This window comes from Eschrichtius robustus, chromosome 9 (genome assembly GCF_028021215.1).
Source record: "Eschrichtius robustus isolate mEscRob2 chromosome 9, mEscRob2.pri, whole genome shotgun sequence".
NCBI lineage: Eukaryota > Metazoa > Chordata > Mammalia > Artiodactyla > Eschrichtiidae > Eschrichtius > Eschrichtius robustus.
In genome coordinates, this window is record NC_090832.1 from 38932492 (window position 1) to 38957115 (window position 24624).

Genomic DNA, 24624 nt, shown 5'->3' on the forward strand with positions numbered 1-24624 from the left:
ATTGTTAATCCCACAAGAAAAATCTCTAATAAACAACCTAACCTTACACCTGAAACAATTAGAGAAAGAAGAACAAACAAAACCTAAAGTTAGTAGTAGGAAAGAAATCATAAATATCAGAGCAGAAATAAATTAGAGATGAAGACAACAATAGAAAAGATCAATTAAACTAAAAGCTGGTTCTTTGAAAAGACAAACAAAATTGATAAACCTTTAGCCAAACTCATCAAGAAAAAAAGGGATAGGGCCCAAATCAGTAAAATCAGAAATGAGAAAGGAGAAGTTACAACCGACACCACAGAAGTACAGCGGACCATAAGACACTACTATAAACAACTATATGCCAATAAAATGGACAACCTAGAAGAAGTGGACAAATTCTTAGAATTGTGCAATCTCCCAAGACTGAACCAGGAAGAAATAGAAAATATGAACAGACCAAGTACTGAAATTGAATCTGTGATTTAAAAACTCCCAACAAAAAAAAGCCCAGGACCAGATGGCTTCACAGGCGAATTCTATCAAACATTTAGAGAAGAGTTAACACCTTCCCTTCTGAAACTATTCCAAAAAATTATAGAGGAAGGAATACTTCCAAACTCATTCTATGAGGCCACCATCACCCTGATATCAAAACCAGACGAAGATACCACAAAAAAGAAAATTACCAGGCCAATGTCACCAATGAACATAAAAATTATCATCATTTTTTAAAGTCTAATTCTCCTTTACTTTCATCTATTTTTATTTTTGCTTAAGTGAAACTTATTATGAAGTGTAACCAGCATTCCTGGACTTACCTCCCACTTTAAGGTTACCTCCCTTTCTTGTATTTGGGGAAAAGTGGAGGGAATATGTTTCCCTCCTGCCTTTTCCTGAGTGGTGATCTGCATCCCAGTCTTTTTGAGATTTGTCTTCTTTCACTCTATTTTTTTCCGCTCCAGGACGGATCCCTGCTCATTACAATTCTGGTTATAATCTAGAGCTCATTCCCTTTTGGTCAGCTGCTGCTGGGTACACAAGAGCTAAGGCTAAGGGGAACCAAGGTTTCTTCTACTACTGTTATTTTTTCTGTTCTCTGATGTGCAAGCTTTCACCTACCTACCTTGCAGGAAACCCCATCATGAACCAACATGGATTGTCTAATTCCATAAACCACCACCTTGTCTAAACAGTGTATTTCCCCATTTAAGTTAGGCTAGGAGGCTCTGACAGGATTACCCAGGCAGAATGGCCTTTTGAACCTAATCCTAAAGAAGATTCTAACTCGTGTCTGATCCTCCTGTATGAGTTCTAGAATCTCTCTTTTATTCCTCTGAGTAGCCAGTGGATATCTGTGTAATATAAACACACACACACATACACACATACACACACACACACATACACACACACCTCTAAAGGAAAAATATTATTCTCAATGACAGATTTAAGGCCTTTTTCAATCACAATAGATGTAACATTTCATATAAATTTTTAATTTAGAAAATTTCATCCCATTTCTATATTCAAATTAATCCCTATCAGGAGTAAGAAATTATTTCTTAAGGATGATTCCCTTAGCACATGCAAAGACTACTCTAAATCTTTGGCATTTTACTTACTTTATCAGGCTGAATTATACAAGGCCCCAATCTTCTCCATCGCTTGTGTTTGTTTAAATAGGAGGGAGGAAGCAGAATGGTATTGGCAGGGGAGAATTTTGAGGGTTTCTTTTAATTAACTTGTAGAAGATTTAACCCTGTAGATGACCTGAAAAGGTCATTTGCCCACCCCTAGGACCAGACAAGTACTGTCTAAAACTAGTATAATGTGAGCCACATATGTATTTAAAATTTTTTGAGTAGCCACATTAAAAAAATGTAAAAAGAAAAATATGAAATTAATTTTAATAACATGTCTTATTTAACCCCAAATATCAGTCAGGGCTCAACCAAAGAAGCAAAAGTAGGAAATTATGCAGACATATTTATATATTAAGACATTTATTACAAGGAATTGGCCTGTGTGATTGTGGGGACTGGCTGAGCAAATGAGAACCCATAGGACAGGCAGTCAAGAAGTGAAGATCATGGGCAAGCTGGAGCCCACGGGCATGGACCAACGGTGTCGTCCACCCAAAGAATTTCTTCCCTCTCCCAGGAAACCTCAAACTTGTTTTTGAGACCTTCCAGTGGAATCAGACAAGCCCACGCAGATGCTCCAGAACCACCTTATTTAAAGCTAATAAACTAGGCATTTTAATTACATATGCAAAATACCTTCACAGCAACTTCTAGATTAGTGTTCATTTGAATGATTTGGGATAGTAGCCTAGCCAAGTTGACACATAAATAAAACCATCACACTCAATATGTCCAAAATAATATCATTCTGATATGTAATTAATATAAAAATTATTAGAGATATTTTACATTCTTTTTAATATTAAGTCATCATAATTCATTATGTACTTACACTTATAGCACATCTCAATTTGGACTAACCACATATCATGTCTTTAATATGTACACATGTCTAATGGACACTGCATCGGACAGTGTAGGTCTAGACGGTGACAAAGAGTGATTGGACTGGCGCTCTAAAGATACAATTTCCCAACAGGAGGCATTTCACAATATCTAAAGACATTTTTTATAGTCATGACTGGGGATGGGGATGGGGTCTAGAAGCATCTAGTAAGTAGGGATGCTGCTAAATACAGGGCACAGAGCAGCCCCACTCCACCTCCAAGTTAACAGTTTCCCCGATCTAAAAAGTCAGTAATGCTAAGGTGGGGGCTTCCCTGGTGGCGCAGTGGTTGAGAATCTGCCTGCCAATGCAGGAGACACGGGTTCGAGCCCTGGTCTGGGAGGATCCCACATGCTGCGGAGCAACTGGGCCCGTGAGCCACAATTACTGAGCCTGCGCGTCTGGAGCCTGTGCCCCGCAACACGAGAGGCCGCGACAGTGAGAGGCCCACGCACCGCGATGAAGAGTGGCCCCCGCTTGCCACAACTAGAGAAAGCTCTCGCACAGAAACGAAGACCCAACACAGCCAAAAATAAATTAATTAATTAATTAATTAATTAAAAAAATAATAATAATGCTAAGATGAAGAACCATGCTTTGGAGTAGGATTTGGAGACATAGGGAGGAGATTAATAATAATAATAATAATGAGGAGGAGGAGGAGGAGGAAAGAAGCGGGAAGATGGATGTTTCCTAAGCCCTTGGGATATCTTTCCTTGTACCTTGAAGCCTTTTTTTCACAAATGTAATTGAATATCTTAACTCTTTTGTATCTCCATTGCCATTTTCAAGGTCAAGGATGGGATAAGGGTAGAGGAGTGGCCTTATAAATAGTATGACTGATTAATGGGGAAAATGAGGGGAGGAAATCTTCACAGTGGTGATTATCTCTTTAACTGGTGAATGAAAGTCAGTGACTGTCTTTTCTGAAGATATTTAGGATTTTCCTATAGTTGGTCTTGAATTTAGACTTCTAGAAAAATTATAAAAATGCAAATTCAAATCTACAAATGGAGAATTTAGAATATGTACAGTAATTAGCACCATCTCAGACCATCTGTGGAATAAAGTTGTGATAAATAAATAAGTAAAACTCATTAGCATTTTTCTAAGAAAAACCATGGTATTTAAGATTAAGTCACTTTTCAGAGGTAGTAATCATATTTGTAAACTCTAATCTCAAATTTAGTTCTATCCAAATTAACTGCAAATTCAGAATTAACTTTATTTTCTAAGCCTTGGCAATGTATGTTTACTGAAACTAGCAGCAAACTGAATATATTTGTTAAAACCTGATATTTAGAAAAAATGTAACAACTAACATTCTATGAAATGTGTCATATCTACATGCAGTAATTATTGGTTAAATGCAATGCCAAATTCTGATTATAAACATAGCTTAGAGTCAATACTTCTGAGATATATTTCCTATTAGATAGTTGTTACAGTTCATTTCACAAATTCTTAATTTAATATGTAAAAACTAAATCTTCCTAAATCTAAATGACATTTTTTACTAAGGAGTCTTAATATGCATTGAGAGTAATTGAAATAAAACATAATTATAATTTGTGATCAGATTTAGCACTGAAAACAGTGGCAACATTTATTGATTTAAGTTGTTAAGCTTTTTCAATAACTAAAATTTAGGTAACTCCAATTTTTTCCTTATTTCAATAAATGAGGGATTTATGTGGCAATATGTTACAATGACTCTTTCCTTTTAGATACCTTTAAATTTGTTGGCTAAAATAATTTAGACTTCATGCTGGAATTATAATGTTTCGGTCATAACTATGATTTATATTTTGCACATTTTCAAAAAGAGTTTTTAAAAGTATATCCTATTTTTTCCTAGAAATACACAAAGAAAAGACTGAAAAGCAGGAGAAAACTGAAAGGAAAATACAAACTAAAGGTAAGTGTTAAATTTTGTGTTTATTCTTATTTTTGTTCAGGATATATATTTTGTATATTTACATGAGAAAACGGAAAGTTTTCATCTTTAGTGCTCTTTTGCTTTAATTGTTGATAGTGTTTAAGTAAGTTTACCTATAAGTAAACCCCAGGTATAAATATATAATATTTAACTACTGGAATCAAAATAACTTCAAAATGTGTTACAATCTTTCAGTTATTTATTGATGCAGTTGGCTTTTGCTTACTGAGATAGTACCACAAACGTATTTTTTGACTTATTAGCAAACGTTTTTCCTTCTTTAATCCGTTAATATAATAGATCAGAGTTCAATTTTTTTTAACTTGAATTTTTTTTATGCCATGCTATACCTTTAAAATCTTTGTCATAGAAATGCAGTCATTATACTATCTCACTGAAGACTGCTATGGCCCCAGAGCTTGCTTACACAGCCTCAAGGGGTAGATGGGCAATGACAACATGATGATTAATATCCTTTTCAACTCAACTAAATCTAGTAACTGAAATCTTGCATTAGAGGGATATTACTAATGGCCAGCAGTGTCTTGCTCATCTTACAAGCGTCACTTTTCTAGGAGTGACCCATGTAGTCACAAAACTTAAAAAGAAAACTTACAGGAAGCACAAACGTTCAATAGGACATGTTTCTAAATATGCCCAAGTTTCCCCAATGGTCAGTCTCACATGATACTGGGTGAGTTAAGGCAAAAATAAAAACCTCATTATTCCTGTATTTGTGTGATACAGCTGAAAATGAAAGAATTTTCCAAGGATAAAAATTGAATGTTGTCTAATATTTATTATGTCAAAAACTGACTAGTACAAAATTACCTGCACAGACATCAAAGTTGCAAGTAATAGTTTCAAATAATAGAAGTTCTAATTAACCTGAAATTATACCAGTATGTGAATCTACATTAAAATACCATGTTTTCTTTTTTAATATACTTCATGAACTTCCTTTTTGTGAAGAGCTCAAATCATTCTGCAAATATTATGTCTTCAATCCTAATGTTTGAATTAGTTCCAGATTGGTCAGCCAGTCCTTATACAACCAGGGACAATGAAGTTTACTCAACTGAAACCTATTTATATTTGTACTTAGGGAACTAATGTCTTATTTCTGTTCCCTTTCCCTTTTTTCGTTCTTAATTCCTTTGGTCAGGGAAATTGGACACAGCTCTTGGGTACGGATTGACTAAGCTAGCCATCACTGAACTGGTTATGTGTTTCTATCTGCTGGAGGTTAAACAGAAATTCAACTGGTTGCACATGACTGGGGAGTCCGCTGTTTTATCTTGCAGATTGTACTACTAATTTAATAGCAATGCTGCTGGAGTGGATGTTGTGATGCAGATGGTACCATTTGCGTTTTGGACTTGGCTCTATTAGAATCCTGCTGTTAAGGACTGAGCAGTGGGCTGTAGAGTGGATTTATTAAACTAGTGAGTCTTGCATAATTAAAACAGTGAATTTGGCTGAAGTTTAAAATAAATTCCTCAAAGGCTGAGCTAGAGATTAGTACCTGAATATATTTCCTGAATAGATCAAATATAGTTTGGGAAAGTGAATGTTTCTCAAGAAAGAGAAAATGGAGCTTCAGCTGTTCAACAGTGAAATGGGCTTCAGAGATACTTTTTTCCACAATTTTTTGTGTGAATATGAACAAAAGAGTTCATTTTACTGCTTTGTTTCCTCATCCAGGTAGAATAGAATAATGCCTGCTTTCTATTCCCAAGTAGTTCAGTGAAAATAAATGTGGTTTTATAGCTGTTCCTATGTCTAGATAAATACGTTCTCTCTATGCCACATTCTGTCAGTTATGGTTATATATGATGGATAGTTAGGAATTTAAATTGTTATCAAAGCATTTTGAACTCTTATAAGAAAAGATACACTATATCCAAGGTAATAGTAGCCCGAAATGATTATAGACAAGCCAGCAAATATCAGAGTATAAAGAGATCTATTATGCAGAAGCTGATGTATTAACTTCTATTGCACAAAATGTCTTCATCCTTCCGTATTCTTTGTCCTGAAAATTAACATCACGATTCATCCAAGTTATTCAAGCTAAAAAGCTAGGAGTCATTTTGGCCAGTAGTGGTACTCAATCCTGACTGGACTTTAGAATCATCTGGATAGGTTTAAAAAAATATATTCATGTGCAGACTCCATCCTGGTTCCATTAATGTTTGGGAGGTGAGGCTAGAATTCAAGTCAACCTCTTCAGATGAGTAGCCATCTCATTAATAATATTCTCAGTTAAACACCTAGCCTAGAGTTCAAGTATATCCCACAGAGGTTCTCTTTGACCAACCAGTATGTTAACATAACTTATACCTGGATGTCTTTAGGTGGGACCTGCACCAATCTCCTCCGCTCTCATCACTACTGGAGTAGACCTTGATTTATCTGCTTTATCTCTGAAGGCATTTGAGTTACAATCCCTGCCACAGACTTGTTGGTCTCTTTCAATACCAAAGTCCAATCCTGCATGGCCCTTTGTCATCCTCTCTCTTAATTATAATTTAGTCTATTCTCACCTCTCCTCTCCCATTACTATCCCCTCTACAGTCATCTCCCAATTAGGTTACGACAGTTACTTCTTAACTGATTTCCCTGCATTAACCCCTGAAAGCCATGCTAATCATGCTCAGGGCTTAAATCCATTTGTTGTCCTCACAGTGCTTTAGAGATAAAAGCCACACTGTCATGACATAAAAGACCCTCATCATATGATCACTGATAGATAGCCAGTGATCAGCTTTGTCCACTTTACCGCTTACCTTCCCTACTCCGCAACCTCCTCATCAACCTCCTCCATTCCCAACTCTCCCCCTGCTCCCCTCACCACCTCACTCCATATCCCACCAACACCTCCCATGCCACAGGCAGGCTGATCTTTTGGGCAGTTCCTAAGCCAGCACTGCTGCTGTCTCATAACTCTGTGCTTTTATATACCTGTTCTCTCTGACTATCGGCCACTTGGCAGGCTTCTGCTCATTTCTTTGATTCTCAGATGGAACATCAGTTCTTTCAATAGGCCTCCTTTGCCGTCCCTCACTCTGTGGGCATTCAGGTACTTCCTCCATGCTACAGTTACATCCTTGCTTTCAGCCTTTAAAGCATTCTGACACAAAATTTTAATTGCAAGTATATTGATCTAGCTCACTGAGGGCAGGAACTGTGTTTGTCTTTTTGTATGTTCTAGGTTGGTGTTGACATTTACGATTGTGTGTTTCCTTATTTGTGAACAAAAAGGTTCAGGCTCAGTGGTCTCTCAGCTTCCTATCAGCTCTGAATTTGTGTCCTTATATTAAATTAAAAATCATTCTAATATCTAGCAAAGTGCCAAACAGAAGAAACACACTCAATGCATGTTGAAATAATTAATGAAGTAATTAATAAAGCATTTGTTTTCTCTATTTTGTTAATATTTACTTGATTTCTATGGAGAACTTTTCCTTGACAATCTGTGTTTATTTTCAAGTGTATATAATTATGCGGCTTTAATTGGGCCATTGTAATGTCAAATTTATTTGGTCAGAGGCAATTGAAGAATTTGACAGTGAGCTCCATATTAAAACAAAAACTATCTGTAACATGTAATCAGAAACACCCACAATAAATGTATAATAGTAGAAGTTAAAGTAATACAGATTAATTTGGACAATTTGGAAAGTGCAAAAAAAGAAAGATACAAGCAAAACTCAGTTCTCCAGAGAAAAATAGTAATTTATTTTTTTACTTTCCTCTGCTTTTTCCCTCCCTGTGGTTACTCTTTTATTGCATATTGTCTTGTTTCTTTTTCAATTGCAAATTTTATTGTTGGTTTCAGACACCGTTTAGGCTTCTATTTAACAATTAAACATGTCAGTATACTCATAGAACAGAGTAAACCAGAAAAGACTAGAACCTGGTGATAAACATATAACTAGATGAGAGAATTTTGTCTCTCTAGGACGACTCCTAGACAAAAGGAGGGCCTTTTAGGCATTCAGAGCAATAGGTGTCTGCTACATCCACCTGGGTTATCAGGTGTTTCGCTGAAGAACTGACCTCAGGCATAGTGAGGAAGTTTACACGGCAGAGCGTGTGCTGATGAATGGCATGTAGTTAACATCTGAGCGGGCCAGTTGGTGGGAATGGGGGAGTGTCCTGGCAGACAGATGGTGTAAATAGAAAAACTTTCTATAGCTGTTAGGCAATAATACACGTTAATTTATTTATTGCACTTACTTTGTGCCAAACACCATACTGGGAACTAAGAATGCAAAGAACAGTAAGATGCAGTCCAATGAGAGATCTAAAAACGAAGTACACAGTCACGTCATCACGTGGTGGATACTCCACAAAGAGATGTCCTGGACGAGAGATGCTGTTTGAGGAGACATCTGGCTGCCCTAGTCGCTGAGTAGGTCTGACCTCAGTTTTCTGGAAGGGCCTTAGTTTGGGATTTAGGTGTGCACCACTCTGGAACTTAAAATGGAAGATATGATAGCTAGGTCAGGGGTCAGTCCTCAAGGAACCAGGCGGGAACTTGGTTAAAGGAGCACAAGAGAAGCCCGGTGACTAGTGTTAGTGTTCGTTTCCTAGGGCTCTTGTAACAAAGTACCAAAAGCTGGGAGGCTTAAAATAACAGAAATGTATTGTCTCACAGTTAGAGAGGCTAGAAGTCCAGAGTCAAGGTTTTAGCAGGGTTGGTTCCTTCAGAGGGCTGTGAGGGAGAATCTGCAGGCTTTTCCCAGCTTCAGGGGCGTTTGCTGGCATTCACTGGCTTGTAGATGAATCACTCCAGTCTCTGCCTTTACCTTCAGATGGTGTTCTCCCTGCATCTCTGTCCCTTCTTGCTGTGCATATTTGTCTCTGTGTCCAAATTTCCCCTTTTCATAAGGACACCAGTCATATTGGATTAGGAGCCACCCTACTGACCTGATTGTAACTTGATTACCTCTTGTAAAGACCCTATTTCCAAATAAGATCACATTCTGAGGTACAGGAGGTTAGGACGTCGGCATATCTTTTCTCGCTAACGTAATTAAACCCATAACAGTATCACGTGCACAAAGTCAGCGGAACATTTTTAAAAAGGGTTAATAGAGAACAATCATCCTGATTGACTGGTTTAGGATCCTTTCTGAGAAACAATTATAGGACCGGAATCATAGGCTGGCAAGGCATAGGGCTGAAGATGAGACTCAAAAGCCAAAGAGGGCAGGATGTTAAAATGTATCTAAATATCCTGGAGCCTCTGTGAAAATGCTCTCAAAGCCCACAGGTTAATTTAGTCAGCCTGTGTTGTATAAATTTACTTTTGCCTTCTCTCAGCTGTACTTAATTGTCTCCTTAAAGTACAAAATGTATTTTATTCTCTTCTTTGGCTGCTGTGAATGATAAACCTGGAAAATGAGAACAGAAGGCCCTATACAAAGCTATGTATCTCCTCCTGCATAGGGATTGTTCACTTATGAGGAAATCATTATGGTTCTGACTATGGCCATGTAGCCCCAGGTGAAGGGGAAATTACCCATACAATTAAATCAGACTTGAAAGTAAAACTAATCCTTCAGAATTAAAAAAATCTATTTTGTGATTGAAAGCATAGGTATCAGATGAGCTTTGTAACTTTAGGTAATTTGCCTAATCTTCACTTTAATACATAAATAAATGTATTTTTATTATGAAAAAGAAGTGTGTGCATTATTGTAGGATAGATTGTAGATAACATGCTTGGAGAATCTAGCCAGTACACTTCGGCTCATAAGAACAAGTCTGCACAGGATGTGGGATGGACAAGGCAGCATAATCTTGTGGGGAGAGTACTAGTTTAGCAACATAATAACTGTATTCTTCTCCTACTCTGCCATGGACACTTATGCGACTGTATTTTCTTATCAATGGACAAAGAACTTAAGGTTAATTGATCTCTTAGGTTCCTATCATCTCTAAAATTGTGTACTTATATTAAAGTAAAACTGATAAATTCTTCCTTTAAGAAGAATGAATAATACAATCTTTGAGAAGTTTCTCTACTCAAGAATGCTTTTCTACTGAGTTCATCATTATCATATAAAGTGTGTAGATCATTTTGTCTTAGCACAGAATGGAAATTCGACAAATTGAAATTACAAAAAAAGAAAAAAGAAACACAGAGATATACACTAACCAAGAGTACATCTGGCATTCTTGTTTAGTGGTGGCTAAAGGAGAATTTTTTTTAATGGTTTAAAATGAATATGTATCTTGATCTTTCATAAAAAATGATGAATTGAAACATGGGTGTATATGAATTTTATGAAACTGTTTAAAATGTTGACCTGTTTAAAATGTATAGACCACTTCAGGGCTAATACCTCTCTCAACAGCAGTGCCAGAAATCTGAGAAATAGAGAAATTAATTAAAAGAAAAATCAGCAAAATCTATTACAGGTAGCTGTGCTCCCCAAAGTCTTTTCTAATGCAAAGGTGTAGTTGTTACATGCTTATCTATCCAATTCCTTTTGCTTCAGACACTCAAGCTTAGTCCAGTCCAATAGCTCTGACGTCAAGTATGAGGTTCCAGAGTTTCACTTAATTAAATTTTCTTGCTAACCATCAGTTGAAGAATAGAGTAGCCTATCCAAATCAGTACTTTAAAACTTTTGATGCCAAAACTTTTGAGTTTTGAACTCAGAGCAGAGAGATCTGCAAAGGATTCTGACAACCTGGCCCCTAATGCCTGCTGCTTGGCCCCTTGCGCGTGTTTTGCCTGTTAAGAACCCAGGGTCAGGCGCACTCTGAGCTCTGATACACTTCAGAAAAGGACACAGAGCCCGCCTGTGGGGTTGCCAGGGCCAAGAGCTGTGAAAGCACAGAGCGCAGCTGGCGGAGTACTGGAGAGGGAACATATGGGGAGGGCGAGAGACGCGCTTCGGAGTTGAGCTGAGCTTAGTGTTCTGGCCAGGGGGAGGTCAGAGTCTGGGCAAGTGCGAGAGCAGCAGGGCCGCTCCAACTCAGATGCCAAACATCAGGGCCGTTCCAACTTGTGTATTCCATTTGTTTTTAATTATCCGCATGCCGAAGGGAATTTTGTTTTTTGTAAATAAGGATGACAAACAAATGAAGCTCTAGCAGGTGCAACAAGCTTATTTTGTCCTGAGCTAAAACTATCCTAGCTAAGATGTAACTTACCAAACAGAGCTGGTGACGAGGAAGGTACTTTTTTCTTCTTTCATATGAAAACTTCTGTGAGTTCTAAGCAAAGAGATGCATGAGCAAATGTAATTGTTGCAGCAAATTATTTTTGTTTTAGAGGGATTATTAAGGCAGTTATTGATGGTGGCACTATTTTGATAAAAGCAATTTCAAAGCTTAGTGTTTGAGCTCAGTCTTGCCAAAGTTTGAAGTTTCCATCCAAGAAGCTTCAGTGGCTCCCTGCCATGTTGAACAGCTCCCTAGAGCATGTGGTTCCAGCTGCTTCACTAAGCAGTATTATGGTACCATTTCTGAGGAGGATAATGAAATTCCAGCATACAGCACTGTGTCTGTGAATCAAAACTTAGACTGCGAGGAACCGGATTTTTCCCCAGGGTTACAGGAATAAGGCATTAATATGCTAATTTGAGCCTGAATTCGGACCCCTTGCTCTTCTGATTTTGTATTAATTCTCCCATTTATACCCATGCACACATCAATCGGAAAATCCTTTAGTGGAATGGACAACCAGCTGTCGGAGGTGGCTGAGGTCTGGTCCTTCACAGAGGCAGAGGCACAGATTAGGTTTTCTCCTGGGGGTCTTGCCAATCAGGGTTTCGAAAGCACAGCTTATCTCATGCAAACTTCCTTTCCCCTAGAGAAACTTTAAAAGAGGCTTTGTTTTTGCCAAGATTTTCTTTTGCTTTTCAGCTTAATTAATAGTGATCCAAAGGAACCAAAATAAGCTATCTGTGGTCATGTGTGAGTGCTGATGTCCTACTCTTATTTTGTGAGATTTTTATATTGAACTTAGAAACTTAGAAAACCCAGAAGAACCATTGAATGTGGAAAGGAAAAATAATGTCTAGATGATCTATGATTGTTTTTTCTCTTCTGTTTTTCACTGGGTTTTAATTGTTTAAGAAATTTTAGCAAATTGTAAAATATTTAAATGATTGGAAGCAAGCAGTGCGTATTATATCCATACAAATCATCAGTAAATAGAATTGTACTAGAAGATGAAAATAGCTCTCCTTATAATATTTTAGAATTTCCCTTGTTCAAGAATATCTATTAAGAGTCCACTGGGAGTCAGACACCATGTGATGAACCAGGATACAAAAATAAAATAATATGGCATAGCCCCTAAAGAGAGTTCACCTTCTTGGGAGTCAGATCTATGAACAATTGCTGTATTATTACTTAATTGATGAGATAGAATTATGCACATGGTGCAGTAGGCATATGGAATAAGTAGAGATCAACCAACCCTCTGCAGAGGAAGAGGCATTTGAGCCAGGACTGAAAGGGTACATGGAACAGAGGAAATGTGGGTGTGGGAAATCTAAGTGAAGGCACAAGCAGACAGAGATGCAAAGGCATTAGGAGGGCATGTGGCATGTTTATGGAACTCCAAACATTTTGTTATAACTGGAATGTAAAGTTCAAGGGGAAATTCCTGGTAGGTAAGATTGGATTGATAAACAAATGCCAGATCAGTAAAACAATGAAGTATTTTTATATTTGATATAGCACCTACCATGTGACATTACCATGCTAAGCAATGAGGGAGATACTAACACTTGTATCAGATCAATGGTACGATCAGATTTTCATGTTAGAAAGGCTACTCTGAGACCCAGAAAAATCAAAATCTAAGTGTTCAAGACACTATTCAGGATATTAGTGTAATAATATTTATAATAATAATATGCCCAAGAAGGACATCATAGTCCCGCTTTTGAAATTGTCTCTTTCCCCTTTCTCCTTCCTACTCCCCTACTAGGTTAATTTCTTCTCATCTTTCACATTCTTAAATATCATTTCTACCAACGGACCTTCCGCAAGCACACAGACTAGATTAGGTCTCATTTTATTCATTGATATGCTACCTGAATATTTTGTTCACAGCAATTACTCTAACTGCAATTAACAACCTTCGGGATTATTTGTTTAGTATCCATCATCCATTAGCTTGTTGACACCATAATGATAGGGATGAAGTCTGTCTTGCCTAGCCAAGTCTTTAGCACATAGCTGGTGCTCTTTCTATATTTTTATGTAAATAAATGATAAATAGGGAATGTAATATTGGATAGAAGAAGACGGGTAAAAGGAATATTTAATAGGTAGGATAGCAAAAGCTTGGCAAGTGGACAAAAATGAAAAATAAAAGGTGAATCCTGGAAGAGTCCCAAGTTTCTAGTTTGGATAATTGGAGGTGCCATTAATAAGAGTTATGACTGAATTATGGGGGAAGATTATAACTTAAATTTGAGCCCTACTATATTAATTAATTGAATCATAGCTCATATTGAATTAAATTTTGTTTTCTTTGAAAGGGTTTGGTGTCATCCTAGTCTCATTCCGGTATATTTTCAAAACCTATTTGCATGGAAATTTCCTGTAGAAGATTAACATATACTATCTAGATTGAGTGTTCTTTGCCTCAGGTTCAGAAGATTATCTCTGTATTTTTGTCTTCACAGTTTTGGTGTTCCTCCAGTATTGAGCTGGGCTTCTTTGGCAGATAGCATAATACATTTTTAAAATTTTCCAATTCATTAAATTGAAGTTAGAAATTTGGAAAAGTTGAGGGGTAGTCTTTGCAATCAGACCTGGTTTTGGTATGAGTTGTCCTTGGTTACAAAATAAAAATAGAAATTTAAAATATCTATAATTATTTTAACATTTAAACCTGTGTAAAACTTCATGCTACTTAAAGAAAGATTCCCAAAGGCAGTAGATAAGTTTTTGACATCAAAGACTGCCATGCAATCATCTCATCTTTTATTCTTTTTATTTAAATAAAAAATATTGTCTGTTCCTTTCCAGTTACACACAAAGAGAAAGAAAAAGACAAAGAAAAAGGAAAACCTGAAAAGAAAGGTATGGACTTATTCTTATTGCGGTTTTTACTCATTGGTCTGTCACCGTTTGACCGTTTCTTCTTTATGTCTGAATTTAGATGACCATGAATTAATTTTTTAAAATTATATTATGATAATTTTCCTTAGAATTGAATGTGAAAAGAACAATTTCTTGGTTGAAGGAAATAAAATACTTAAGACTCTCAAACTGTTACCAATTTACTTTCTGGAAATGTATCAATTTTTCCCCTGGCAATTCTGAGATTGCTTTAGCCAACAATGAGGATATTATTTCAGAAAATAATTGCCAATTTGATAGGTAAGGAAGTGTACTTCATTACTTTAACTTGCATTCTGTGATTATATATTATACTGGACTTAAAACTTTTTTAGTTTTTATTTGTTTAGAATAAACAATGCACACTCATTGTTTAACACATAAAGGTACCTTGCAAAAAGCTTTCTCCTACCTTGCCCACACCCTCTGATCCCATTCCTCTTCTACCCACACATACACACAGTAAACCGCTTTTATGAGCTCTGTGTGCATCTTTTCAGAAATTCATTGTGCATTTAGAAGACAATATACATTATTGTCTCTCCCTATTTTTACACAAAATTTAGTCCTATGTTCTGTCTTTATAACAATATACCCTAGAGATCTTTCCATATCAGTAAATAGATATTTCCCTCATTCTTTTTAAAAAGCTGCATAGTATTTAAATAGAGATATTTTCTTCCACTGTATCTTTTAATTGCTTGTTGTTTGTAGATTGAAGGATCTGAATGCGATTTTTAGTGATACATATTTCTTGTATAACTCTTCACACTCACTGCCCATTTCTCCTGATGATACGTGTATGTGTCATTTGGGTATACATCACTGATCTGTTACGTTTACAAATATATTTCTTATATGGTTAGTTTTGTAGTTAATGTAAGGGTTTCTGTCTGTGTGAATAAACATGTGTGAGTGCATGTGTGTGATATATGTATGTGTTTAAGTTCTTGAATTTTTATGGGGCTAGATATGTTAATATTTTCTTTTGGTATTTCTGCTCTTGAGTCTTCATCCAAGGATTAATTCAGTAATTACTAATATTCCTCAAGTTTAAAAAATTAGGTTCATATTTCACATTTAACTTTAATTCATCAAAAATCTATTTTAACATATGATGTAAAATAAAATTCTAACTTAATTTTTTTGCTCTTGTTTTAGAATGGATCACGTCTAGGATATTGAGGCTAAATTTCAGCTGATTTATGTATCCACAATACACATAGCCTACTGAGAAATTTTATTTTGTGAAACATTCCACTTAGCTAGAATGTTTTACAATGCTTAGGAATCAGATGAGTTGAAACATGCTTCATTCTTCCTTATTCTAAACTCACATTTGAAAATTTGAATTAAATAGTTGTTCTTTTATTAATGTTTACTTTGTGATAATATCCATGAATTTCAATACAGCCATCTTCTTTGTTCTAGAAACAGGTGTCCATTTCCTACCTGCTATTGACTTATATAGAATTATTGGCATCAGGTTCTGTGTACTCTGACTAAATGAAATAATCTGATATTTCTTGTTATTTCTTTCCATCTTTACAATGGCTAAATACTTTTCATTGAAAAATAATTGAGAATTTGTTGCCCCTAAATTATACATTTGAAGGAAATTTGTCCAAATTCAAAAGCAGAAACAAAACACTTGTGTCCTTTTATTTACTGTATACCAATTAAAGGAGTTTGCTTTTTATGAGATAAGTTATACTGTAGCCCAATGACCTTGAGTGAATTGTGCCCTCCTTCAGCGAATATTGTCCAAGCTGTTACTCATAACCCCAAATGGTAGTGGAGATGACTATGGGCCAGGCTGAGAGATGGAAAGGCTGAAACTCTGGAGGGGAAGGAAACTGCTCTCTTGGTAACTCTGCAGCTGCCATGATCTCATGGACTTCAACTGGACATAGTGCCCTAAGCTTTCTATGAGGCTTGCACCATCTCTCCATAATTCTGGGGAAACCATTCATAGACTGTATTTTAAAAGAATAATTATTTAAATACATATTTTAAGCACATCATTTTCCTTTTATAATACAAGTAAAACTGATTGGCATTAATATTTGTATTATATAGTTAGAGAAATGAAAATAATTAGGGCTCCAATTTTTTACTCTAATAATTTGGCTCTTTCCTTAACCCAGCTATTTTAATTAAAATCTCTTATCATTTAATTTTCCATAATTTCTTTAACTCTCATTATTCTCTAATAAATAGTATGTAAATGTTGAAATATGTATGGTGATTTGAGAAACTACTAAACCGCACAGTTTAATACATTTGAAATATGAGGATAACCTGCTTATGCTGTTGTACTTCTCAGAACTCCTTTACTTAAACCATTAAGAGACACAAGATTTTACTAGTCTGTGTAAGTAAAATAGAAGTTGATAAAATAAATTTATATTGTTTTATAAACAATTATTGATTATTGTTATTAATCTATTACATAAACAACTAGAAGGTATAATGTTTCAGGTATCATGTCAAGTACCGTTCAGTTAAGAAGCTGCACTCAGTCAGTAATCTTTGATGGTTACCTTGTAACCCATTAGTGGTTCTCAACCGTAGGTGCTTCCCTTAGGAAGTATTTGGAAAAATTTTGGTTGTTAAAATGTCATTGGAGTGGAGGGCATTTGGTAAGTGGGGACCAGGGAAGCTAAGCATTTTTTCAGTGCACAAGACAATCCCTCATACTGAGAAATTGTTCCTCCCTAAAAGTCAATTGTGTCCTTGTTGAGACACAATGTTCTTAATCAAAGCTGTAGTCCTGATAATTATTTCTTTTAATTGTAAAAACAGCGCTTCCTCCTGATAAAATGATGTATCTTTCAACAAATTCTTATAAAATTACTCTCTCTGTTTGTCTTTCCTGAAAGCTATTATTCTAAAATTCTACTTAGAATGATAACTTTAAACAGGAGGGTGAGACTAGCTTTCAAAATGCTTTCTAAGTCTTAATGCCAAGTCTTTTAAATTAAGTTTTATACAGTTTTTATTAAATTAGTAATATTTTATTCCTGAATTGGGCTCATTAATGTCATCAATCTTCAAACTAGCTTATGATTTCAGTGGCTATAATACTGAGGTAAAGAAAAAGCTTGAAATTTATTAAGAGTGTGTACTAATATAAAATTTTCTGTTTAAGCAACTCACAAGGAAAAAATTGAGAAAAAAGAAAAACCAGAAACAAAGACAGTGGCAAAAGGTAAATTATACTTTTTACTTTAAAAGATTACATTTTGAGTAACAGGTAGCTGGATGATTGTAAGCATTCAGCATTTCCTTTACATAACATTTAATTTAGCCTTACATTTAAAATTTAATATCTAAAAGAATAATAAAACTGAATACTTAAAATAATAGAGCAGCTCCAAATGTGAGAAGAAAATGAAGAGCTTTCCCATATGTGGGGGGCAGAATTTTGGCCCCCATTACCTTCATCCCTTGGTGGCATCCCCTTAGCTAGGTTACATTACATGGTAAAAGGAGTTTGCAGAAGTAGTTAAGGTGGATCTAAAATACGGAGATTATCCTGAATTATCCAGGGCTCAGTGTAATCTCGCGAACCTTTAAAAACATAAGAGATATGGCAGAAGAGAAAGATTTGAAGTGTCAGAAGGACTTGGGCCCCCACTACTGGCTTGAAAATTGAGGGAGGTACATGGAAAGTGTGAGAAGGGAATGAATTCTGCCAACATGTTGAGTAAGTGTGGAAGCCAACTCTTCCCCAGAGTATCCAGTAAGAAATGCAGCCCTGCTGACAATTTGATTTTAACACTATGGACCCTAAGCAGAAAACCTATTTGAGCCACATTATGGCAAGACTTTTGAACCATGGAAACCAGGAGATATTAAATGGTTGCTGGGTTAAGCAGCTAAATTTGTGGTAGTTACTATAACAAGAGGAAACCAGTACAACGTATCTGGTTTACAGTTTGGATCAGTATTACACCTTGAATTTAATTTTAGAACACTAAAATTAAGGATTTCTTTTTCCAAGAAGGATAATGCATCAACTTGATCAATATTTTAAGCATTGAGGGCCTTAACTGTCTTGATAATACACCAAAGAAAAAATCAGTTAGAATATCAATGTAATGTTATAAACTTTGGAAGATTACATCAGCTAGTTTTTATTCTAAGTTTGTCTACAAATCGTTTGATGTTAGAAAAATACAGGTTCTGATAGTTCAGTCTTATCTACTAAATTCAAATTGCTTCCTCATATTTTATTTATACCTATATATTTTATTGAAGTATAGTTGATTTATAATATTATATTAGTTTCAGATATACAGCAAAGCAATTTAGTTATAAATATATAAATATTTTTTTCTGATTCTTTTCCATTATAGGTTATTATAAGATATTGACTATAGTTCCCTGTGCTATACTGTAAATCCTTGTTTATCTAGTTTTTATATAGAGAAGTATATCTATTAAATCCATACTCCTAATTTATCCCTCCCCAACTTCCCCTTTGGTAACTATAAGTTTGTTTTCTATGACTGAGTCTGTTTTCTGTTTTATAAATAAGTTCATTGGTATTATTTTTTAGATTCCATATATAAATGATGTCATACAATATTTGTCTTTTTAATATTTTTATTTTAATTTTCATTAAAAATTTAATGTTTTTTATAGAAGTATAGTTGATTTACAATATTATATTAGTTTCAGATATACAACATAATGATTCAAATTTTTCATAGATTATATTCCATTTAAAATTATTATAAAATATTGGCTATATTCCTGTACTGTATCCATGTACCTTATTTACTTTACACATAATGGGTTGTACCTCTTACCCCCCTACTCCTATCTTGCCCCTTCTCCCTTCACTCTCCCAACTGGTAACCACTAGTTTGTTCTCTATATCTGTGAGTGCCCCACATTTTGTGTTTTTAATGTCATGTTTTACATCTTCATGCTTATACCTTAACCATTTATTGCAGTTATAGATGAATTTATGATTTTTTTGTTTTTTAATCTTTGTACTAGCTTATTTAAGTGGTTGATCCACAGCCTTTACTATACATTTGCCTTTACTAGTGGGATTTTTCTTTTCCTATAGATTATTATTTCTTGTAGCTTTTTCTTTTCCACTTAGAGAAGACCCTTCAACGTTTCTTTTAGGGCCTGTTTAGTCTTGATGAACTAGTTTAGTTTTTGCTTTTCTGAGAAGTTCTTTATCTTCCTTCAATTGTAAATGATAATCTTGCTGGATAGAATATCCTAGGTTGTAGGTTTTTCACTTTCAGCACTTTAAATATATCAGGCCGTTCTCTTCTGGCCTGCAAACTTTCTACAGAAAAATCATCTGGTAGCCTTATAGGGATTCCCTTGTACGACTCTTTGTTTTTTTCTTGCTCTTTTAGAATTCTCTATCTTTAATATTTTCCATTTTAATTATGATATGTTTGGGTGTTCATCTTCTTTGGGACCCTCTGTGCTTCCTGTACTTGGATATCTGTTTCCTTCTTCAGGTTCAGGAAGTTTTCAGCCATAATGTCCTCAAATACATTTTCGACCCCTTTCTCTCTTCTCCTGGGACCCCTATGATGTGAACACTGGGTTGTTCAATGTTGTTTCAGAGGTCCCTTAAACTGTTCTCATTTTTTTTAATTGTTTTTCTTTTTGCTGTTCTGATTGGGTGATTTCCATTATTTTATTTTCCAGATCTCTTATGCATTCTTCTGTATCACCTAGTCAGCTGTTAATTCCTTCTAGTGTGTTTTTCATTTCAGTTATTATATTCTTCAGTTCTGATTGGTTCTTTTTTATATTTTCTAGTTCCTTGCTAAAATTATCATGGTGTTCATCTATTCTTTTCACTAATTCAGTTAGCATTCTTATTACTAATGCTTTGAACTCTTTATCTGGTAATATTTATCTCTGATTCATTTGTTATTTTTCAGAGTTTTTTTCTTGTTCCTTCATTTAAAACAAATTCCTCTCTCTTCTCAGTTTTCTCAACTATCTCTATGAAATTAGGTGAAACAGTAACCTATCCCAGTCTTGAAGGGGTGTCCTTATGTGGGAGTGCCCCTATAGTCTGCATGTGCCAAGTGGCTTTGGTGGGAGGGCTGGATCTGATGTGAGCATGAGTCTCATCTTCCGCCATGGTGTGCTGGCAGCTCTCACCATGGTAGGATGTGGAGCTGTAGATGGAGGGTCTAGGGCCAGAGCCAGGTGTGAGCCTGGGCTTCTCCTCTGTTCAGAGGCTAGCACCGTGCTATTGGGGACTGGATCAGGTCCCAAGTTGCTGGAGGAGAAGCCCTGATGTTTGGGACCAGGCTGGCTCTGTTCCCTCTAAGTGTGTGCTCTCCCTGCTCTGGGCACTGGCACCTTCAGCACAGAGCGGAGCAGTGCTGCAGCAAGAGGGGCTGGAGTGTGTACTCAGCATTATTCAGGGTGCAGGCTGGGGTGGTCCCAGCACCAGTCAGAATTCTGGTCCACTCCCCATCTGCTGCCTCCATAAGTGCCAGGAATGACTGCTGTCACCCAATTAAGATGAGCCAGCTCTATCCTTTATAGCCATGCACTCTCCTCAGCTGTGGCAGCCTTTGCCCTAGGGTAGAACTGTACCACAGCGCAAGCTTGGCTAGAGTGGGTGCTCAGCTTAGGCTGGGGCATGAGCTGGGGTAGTCGCTGGAAACCGGCTAGAATCCCAGACAGTTCAGTTTGCTTCCTCTGCTTTGTTTCAGGAGTAAGTGAGCATGTGTGTGCTCTTCCAGAGCAGAGTCTAGGTTGCTTACAGCCCTGCTGTCAGTCCCACTGGTTTTCAAACCAGCTAAGGGGACTGGTACTCCTGGTGTCGGACCCGAGGACTGCAGTGACTGATATGTGTTTCAAACTGCTCACTCTCCAGGGGGGAGTCTGCAAGCCTAGTTAATCCTGCTCCTCTTCTGTGTCCCCTCCTAGAAGTACAGGTCACAACCTAATTGCTTCTCTTCCTACCTGATTTTGTGTGTTATCTTTCTTAGAGGCTTGGTTGTCAAAAAGTCTTTCTGCCAGTCTCCAGTTTGTTTTCAGTGAGAATTGCTCCACATGTAGATGTATTTTTGATGTGTTCATGGGGGCAGGTGAGCTCTGTGTCCTCCTACTTGGCCATTTTATCTCCTGCTCCCTCCTCGTATTTTAAAATATAGGTTTTATGTGATCAGTGTATTTTAGAAATCTAGTATATTTTCAAGGTACTAAGCATGTAGATAAAAGTTGGAATGTGTTTTCAAAATTTAATGTGCTTATCTACACAATGTAAAATAATTAGATATTTGAGGCAGATATATTTTTTACTAAATTTTTCCGTGAGGTAACCAAACTTCATTTTATTGAAGTTAAGATGGATGAATTGAAACTTAAAGCTAGTAGGGATGTTAGAGATTATCCCAATTAATTACCTAATTTAACAGATGAAGAAATTTACTTCTGGGGAGAGAAAACAATTTGTCCAGATTATAAAGCTAGTATGTAATTGAACTAAGACAAAACCCCAAGTGAGTATAAATCAAGTATTCTTTCCAAAGATAATTAAATAAAGTCCTTCAAGCATCCATTATTCCTTCAACAAATATTTATTTAATACCGTATTAGTTATTTCTTGATGTGTAAAAAATTACCACAAATTTAGTGGCTGAAATCAACGCACATATATTATCTCACAGTTTCTGTGGGCCAAGAATCTGGACATGGCTCAGCTCAGTCTTCTGCTTTACAATGTCTCACAAAACTGAGATCGACGTGTTAGACAGGGCTGCAGTCCCATCTGAAGTCTCAGCTGGGGAAGAACTATTTCCAAGTTCATTTAAATGACTGTTGGCAAGATTCAGTTCCTCAAGGCCTGTTGCATGAGAGTCTCAGTTCTTCCTGGCTTTTGGCAGGAGGCCATCCTCATTTCTTGCCACGTGAGTCTCACCAATACTGCTGGCTTCATCAAACCCAGCAAGAGCGAATCAGCTAGCAAGAGAGCAAATTAGCTAGCAAGACAGAAATAACAATCTTATGTAAAGTAATCATGGAAGCCACATACTGTGGGTTAGCAGCAAATTCATAAGCCAGCCCATATTCAAGGGGAGAGGATTATACAAGGGTATGAATACCAGAATGTGGGAATCGTTAAGGGCCATCATGAGTCAGTCCGGCCTGCCGAAAATCACAAATGCTTTAATAAGAATATAAGTGAGAGAGGGAGAGAGAGAGAGAGAGAGAGAGAAAGTTAAGCAATTGGTAGTTCCTTAATGAATGAGAGTTGAAATGGGTTATTTCCTAACTCCAAAAATGTATAGTATGTTAGTATGTTTATTGGGTAATGCGGTTTCCCTAGTTTAAGACATTTTGATTCTGGTTCAGATGCTAACAGGTATCACTAATTCCAAAATTGGATCAAATATGCTGATGTCATTCTTTTGGTTAGACCATTTGTTTTCCATTTGATAAAAGTCATAAATTAAGTGTCTTCCTAAACTGAGCTGGGTGATTTGAACATGACAATTCTTTTTTGCTTTTTTGTTCCTAAATGAACTCCTAAGTGCAAATGTCACTTAAATTCTTTTTGAGAAAAATCAGGAAAAGTATTTGGCACAAAATTTAAGAACACCTACCCAGTTTGATAAAAATAAATATAAGTTGAGTGTTGCTTTAATTTTATGGTATTTTCCACATTATATCCACATCATTGTTGAGTTCTCACCCATTTTTGTTTTTAATGTGAGGCAACATTATCTGTTTCAACGATGAAGATCACTAAAAATGTCTAAAATAGATAAAGAAAATTTTGTGATTTTTATACTTAAAACCACTGATAAAAATGAATTTGTTTTAGATGTAGTCTTGTGTTTAAGAAAATTACCTTTTCTCACTTATAAATTATAATGGCACTAAAAGTAGATCTTAATTTCACATATCTTTAATTTCATAGTACAAAGCTAAGGTTAAATCAACTGCTACCTACAAGAAGTGGGTAGGTGCCATTTAGGGTAACCAAAATAATAATTTCACACATAAATAGTATAAGCAAAAAAACAGTTGGCAAATTTTCCAGGTTGTTTCAAGCCCATTTCTAAACACATATTTACATATGTAATCTATATGCCAGTATATTGTACACATGATCTGGATATAGTGAAACATTTACTGTTTTCTCTTCTTGATCAAAATTGTTCATTCATAAACATTTATTCTTTGTTTTCTCTGAAAAAAGAAATGTCTTTTTCTTTTTCAAATGTCTCTGAAAAACATAATGTCTGTGCTAGACATTATGTTGCTACAAAAATGAATAATATAGTTCCTATCTTCAAGTTGCTCTCAGTCTGGTAGGGAAGACAGATATGTGAACAGCCATCTGTAATACAAGATAAATAGTAGGGAATAACGTGTACCTAAAAAAAAGTTGAGACAAATTTAATCTTGGGTGAAGAAATGATTAATTCCAATGGCAGAGTCATTTGCTGCATATGAATTGAGCACAAAGGGATTTAATATGTGTGTAAAATATGAAAAACATAGACAATATAGCTTGGTAATATTTGACATGTGGAAAATACATGAGATATTTTTAAAAAAAGAAAGTAGTCTATTGGAGGAAGAAACTTTTGGAAAGATGCTATGAGAGGAGAAATGATGAAGCCAGGTATCACAGGGTTTTGTGGTTTCTTTTGTTTTCATTTTTTTAAAATTGGGTATCACAGGCTTTAGTCAACTCTCCTCAGATAGGAATACGGTCCCGCCAGTCTTCAGAGCACTGGCAGCAGGCTCTGAGCCTAGGTCATGCTAGGCTCTCTGGAGAGGTTTGTTAGGTGAACATATGTGGATCGTATGACTCTGAGGTGCTATTGGCCATCTCAGAGGAACTTTCTCTCCAAGCAGAAGTGAATAAATATTTTGGTATGGGGTCCTGGAATGATGTTGATTTAAAGTCATTTGCACAAAGCTGATGGTTTCAGTCATAGAAATGTATGTGTCTGCTGTAGGAAGGAGCAGAAAGCAGTAAAGGAAACTTAGAAAAGGTTTAAAGGGAGTAGAAGAAAATCCCCAGTTGATTGTAGTCACAGAAGCCGCAA

General features: G+C 36.0%; 1 protein-coding gene across 1 annotated transcript in view; it reads left to right on the forward strand.

Moving 5' to 3' along the window:
* The window catches only part of TRDN (triadin), a 341870-nt gene that overhangs the window by 68915 nt on the left and 248331 nt on the right, over window positions 1-24624 (forward strand). The window contains exons 6-8 of the mRNA XM_068550829.1: window positions 4370-4429; window positions 14462-14515; window positions 17706-17765. Coding sequence (XP_068406930.1) covers window positions 4370-4429; window positions 14462-14515; window positions 17706-17765 — 174 coding nt within the window. The remainder of the gene's footprint in view (window positions 1-4369; window positions 4430-14461; window positions 14516-17705; window positions 17766-24624) is intronic.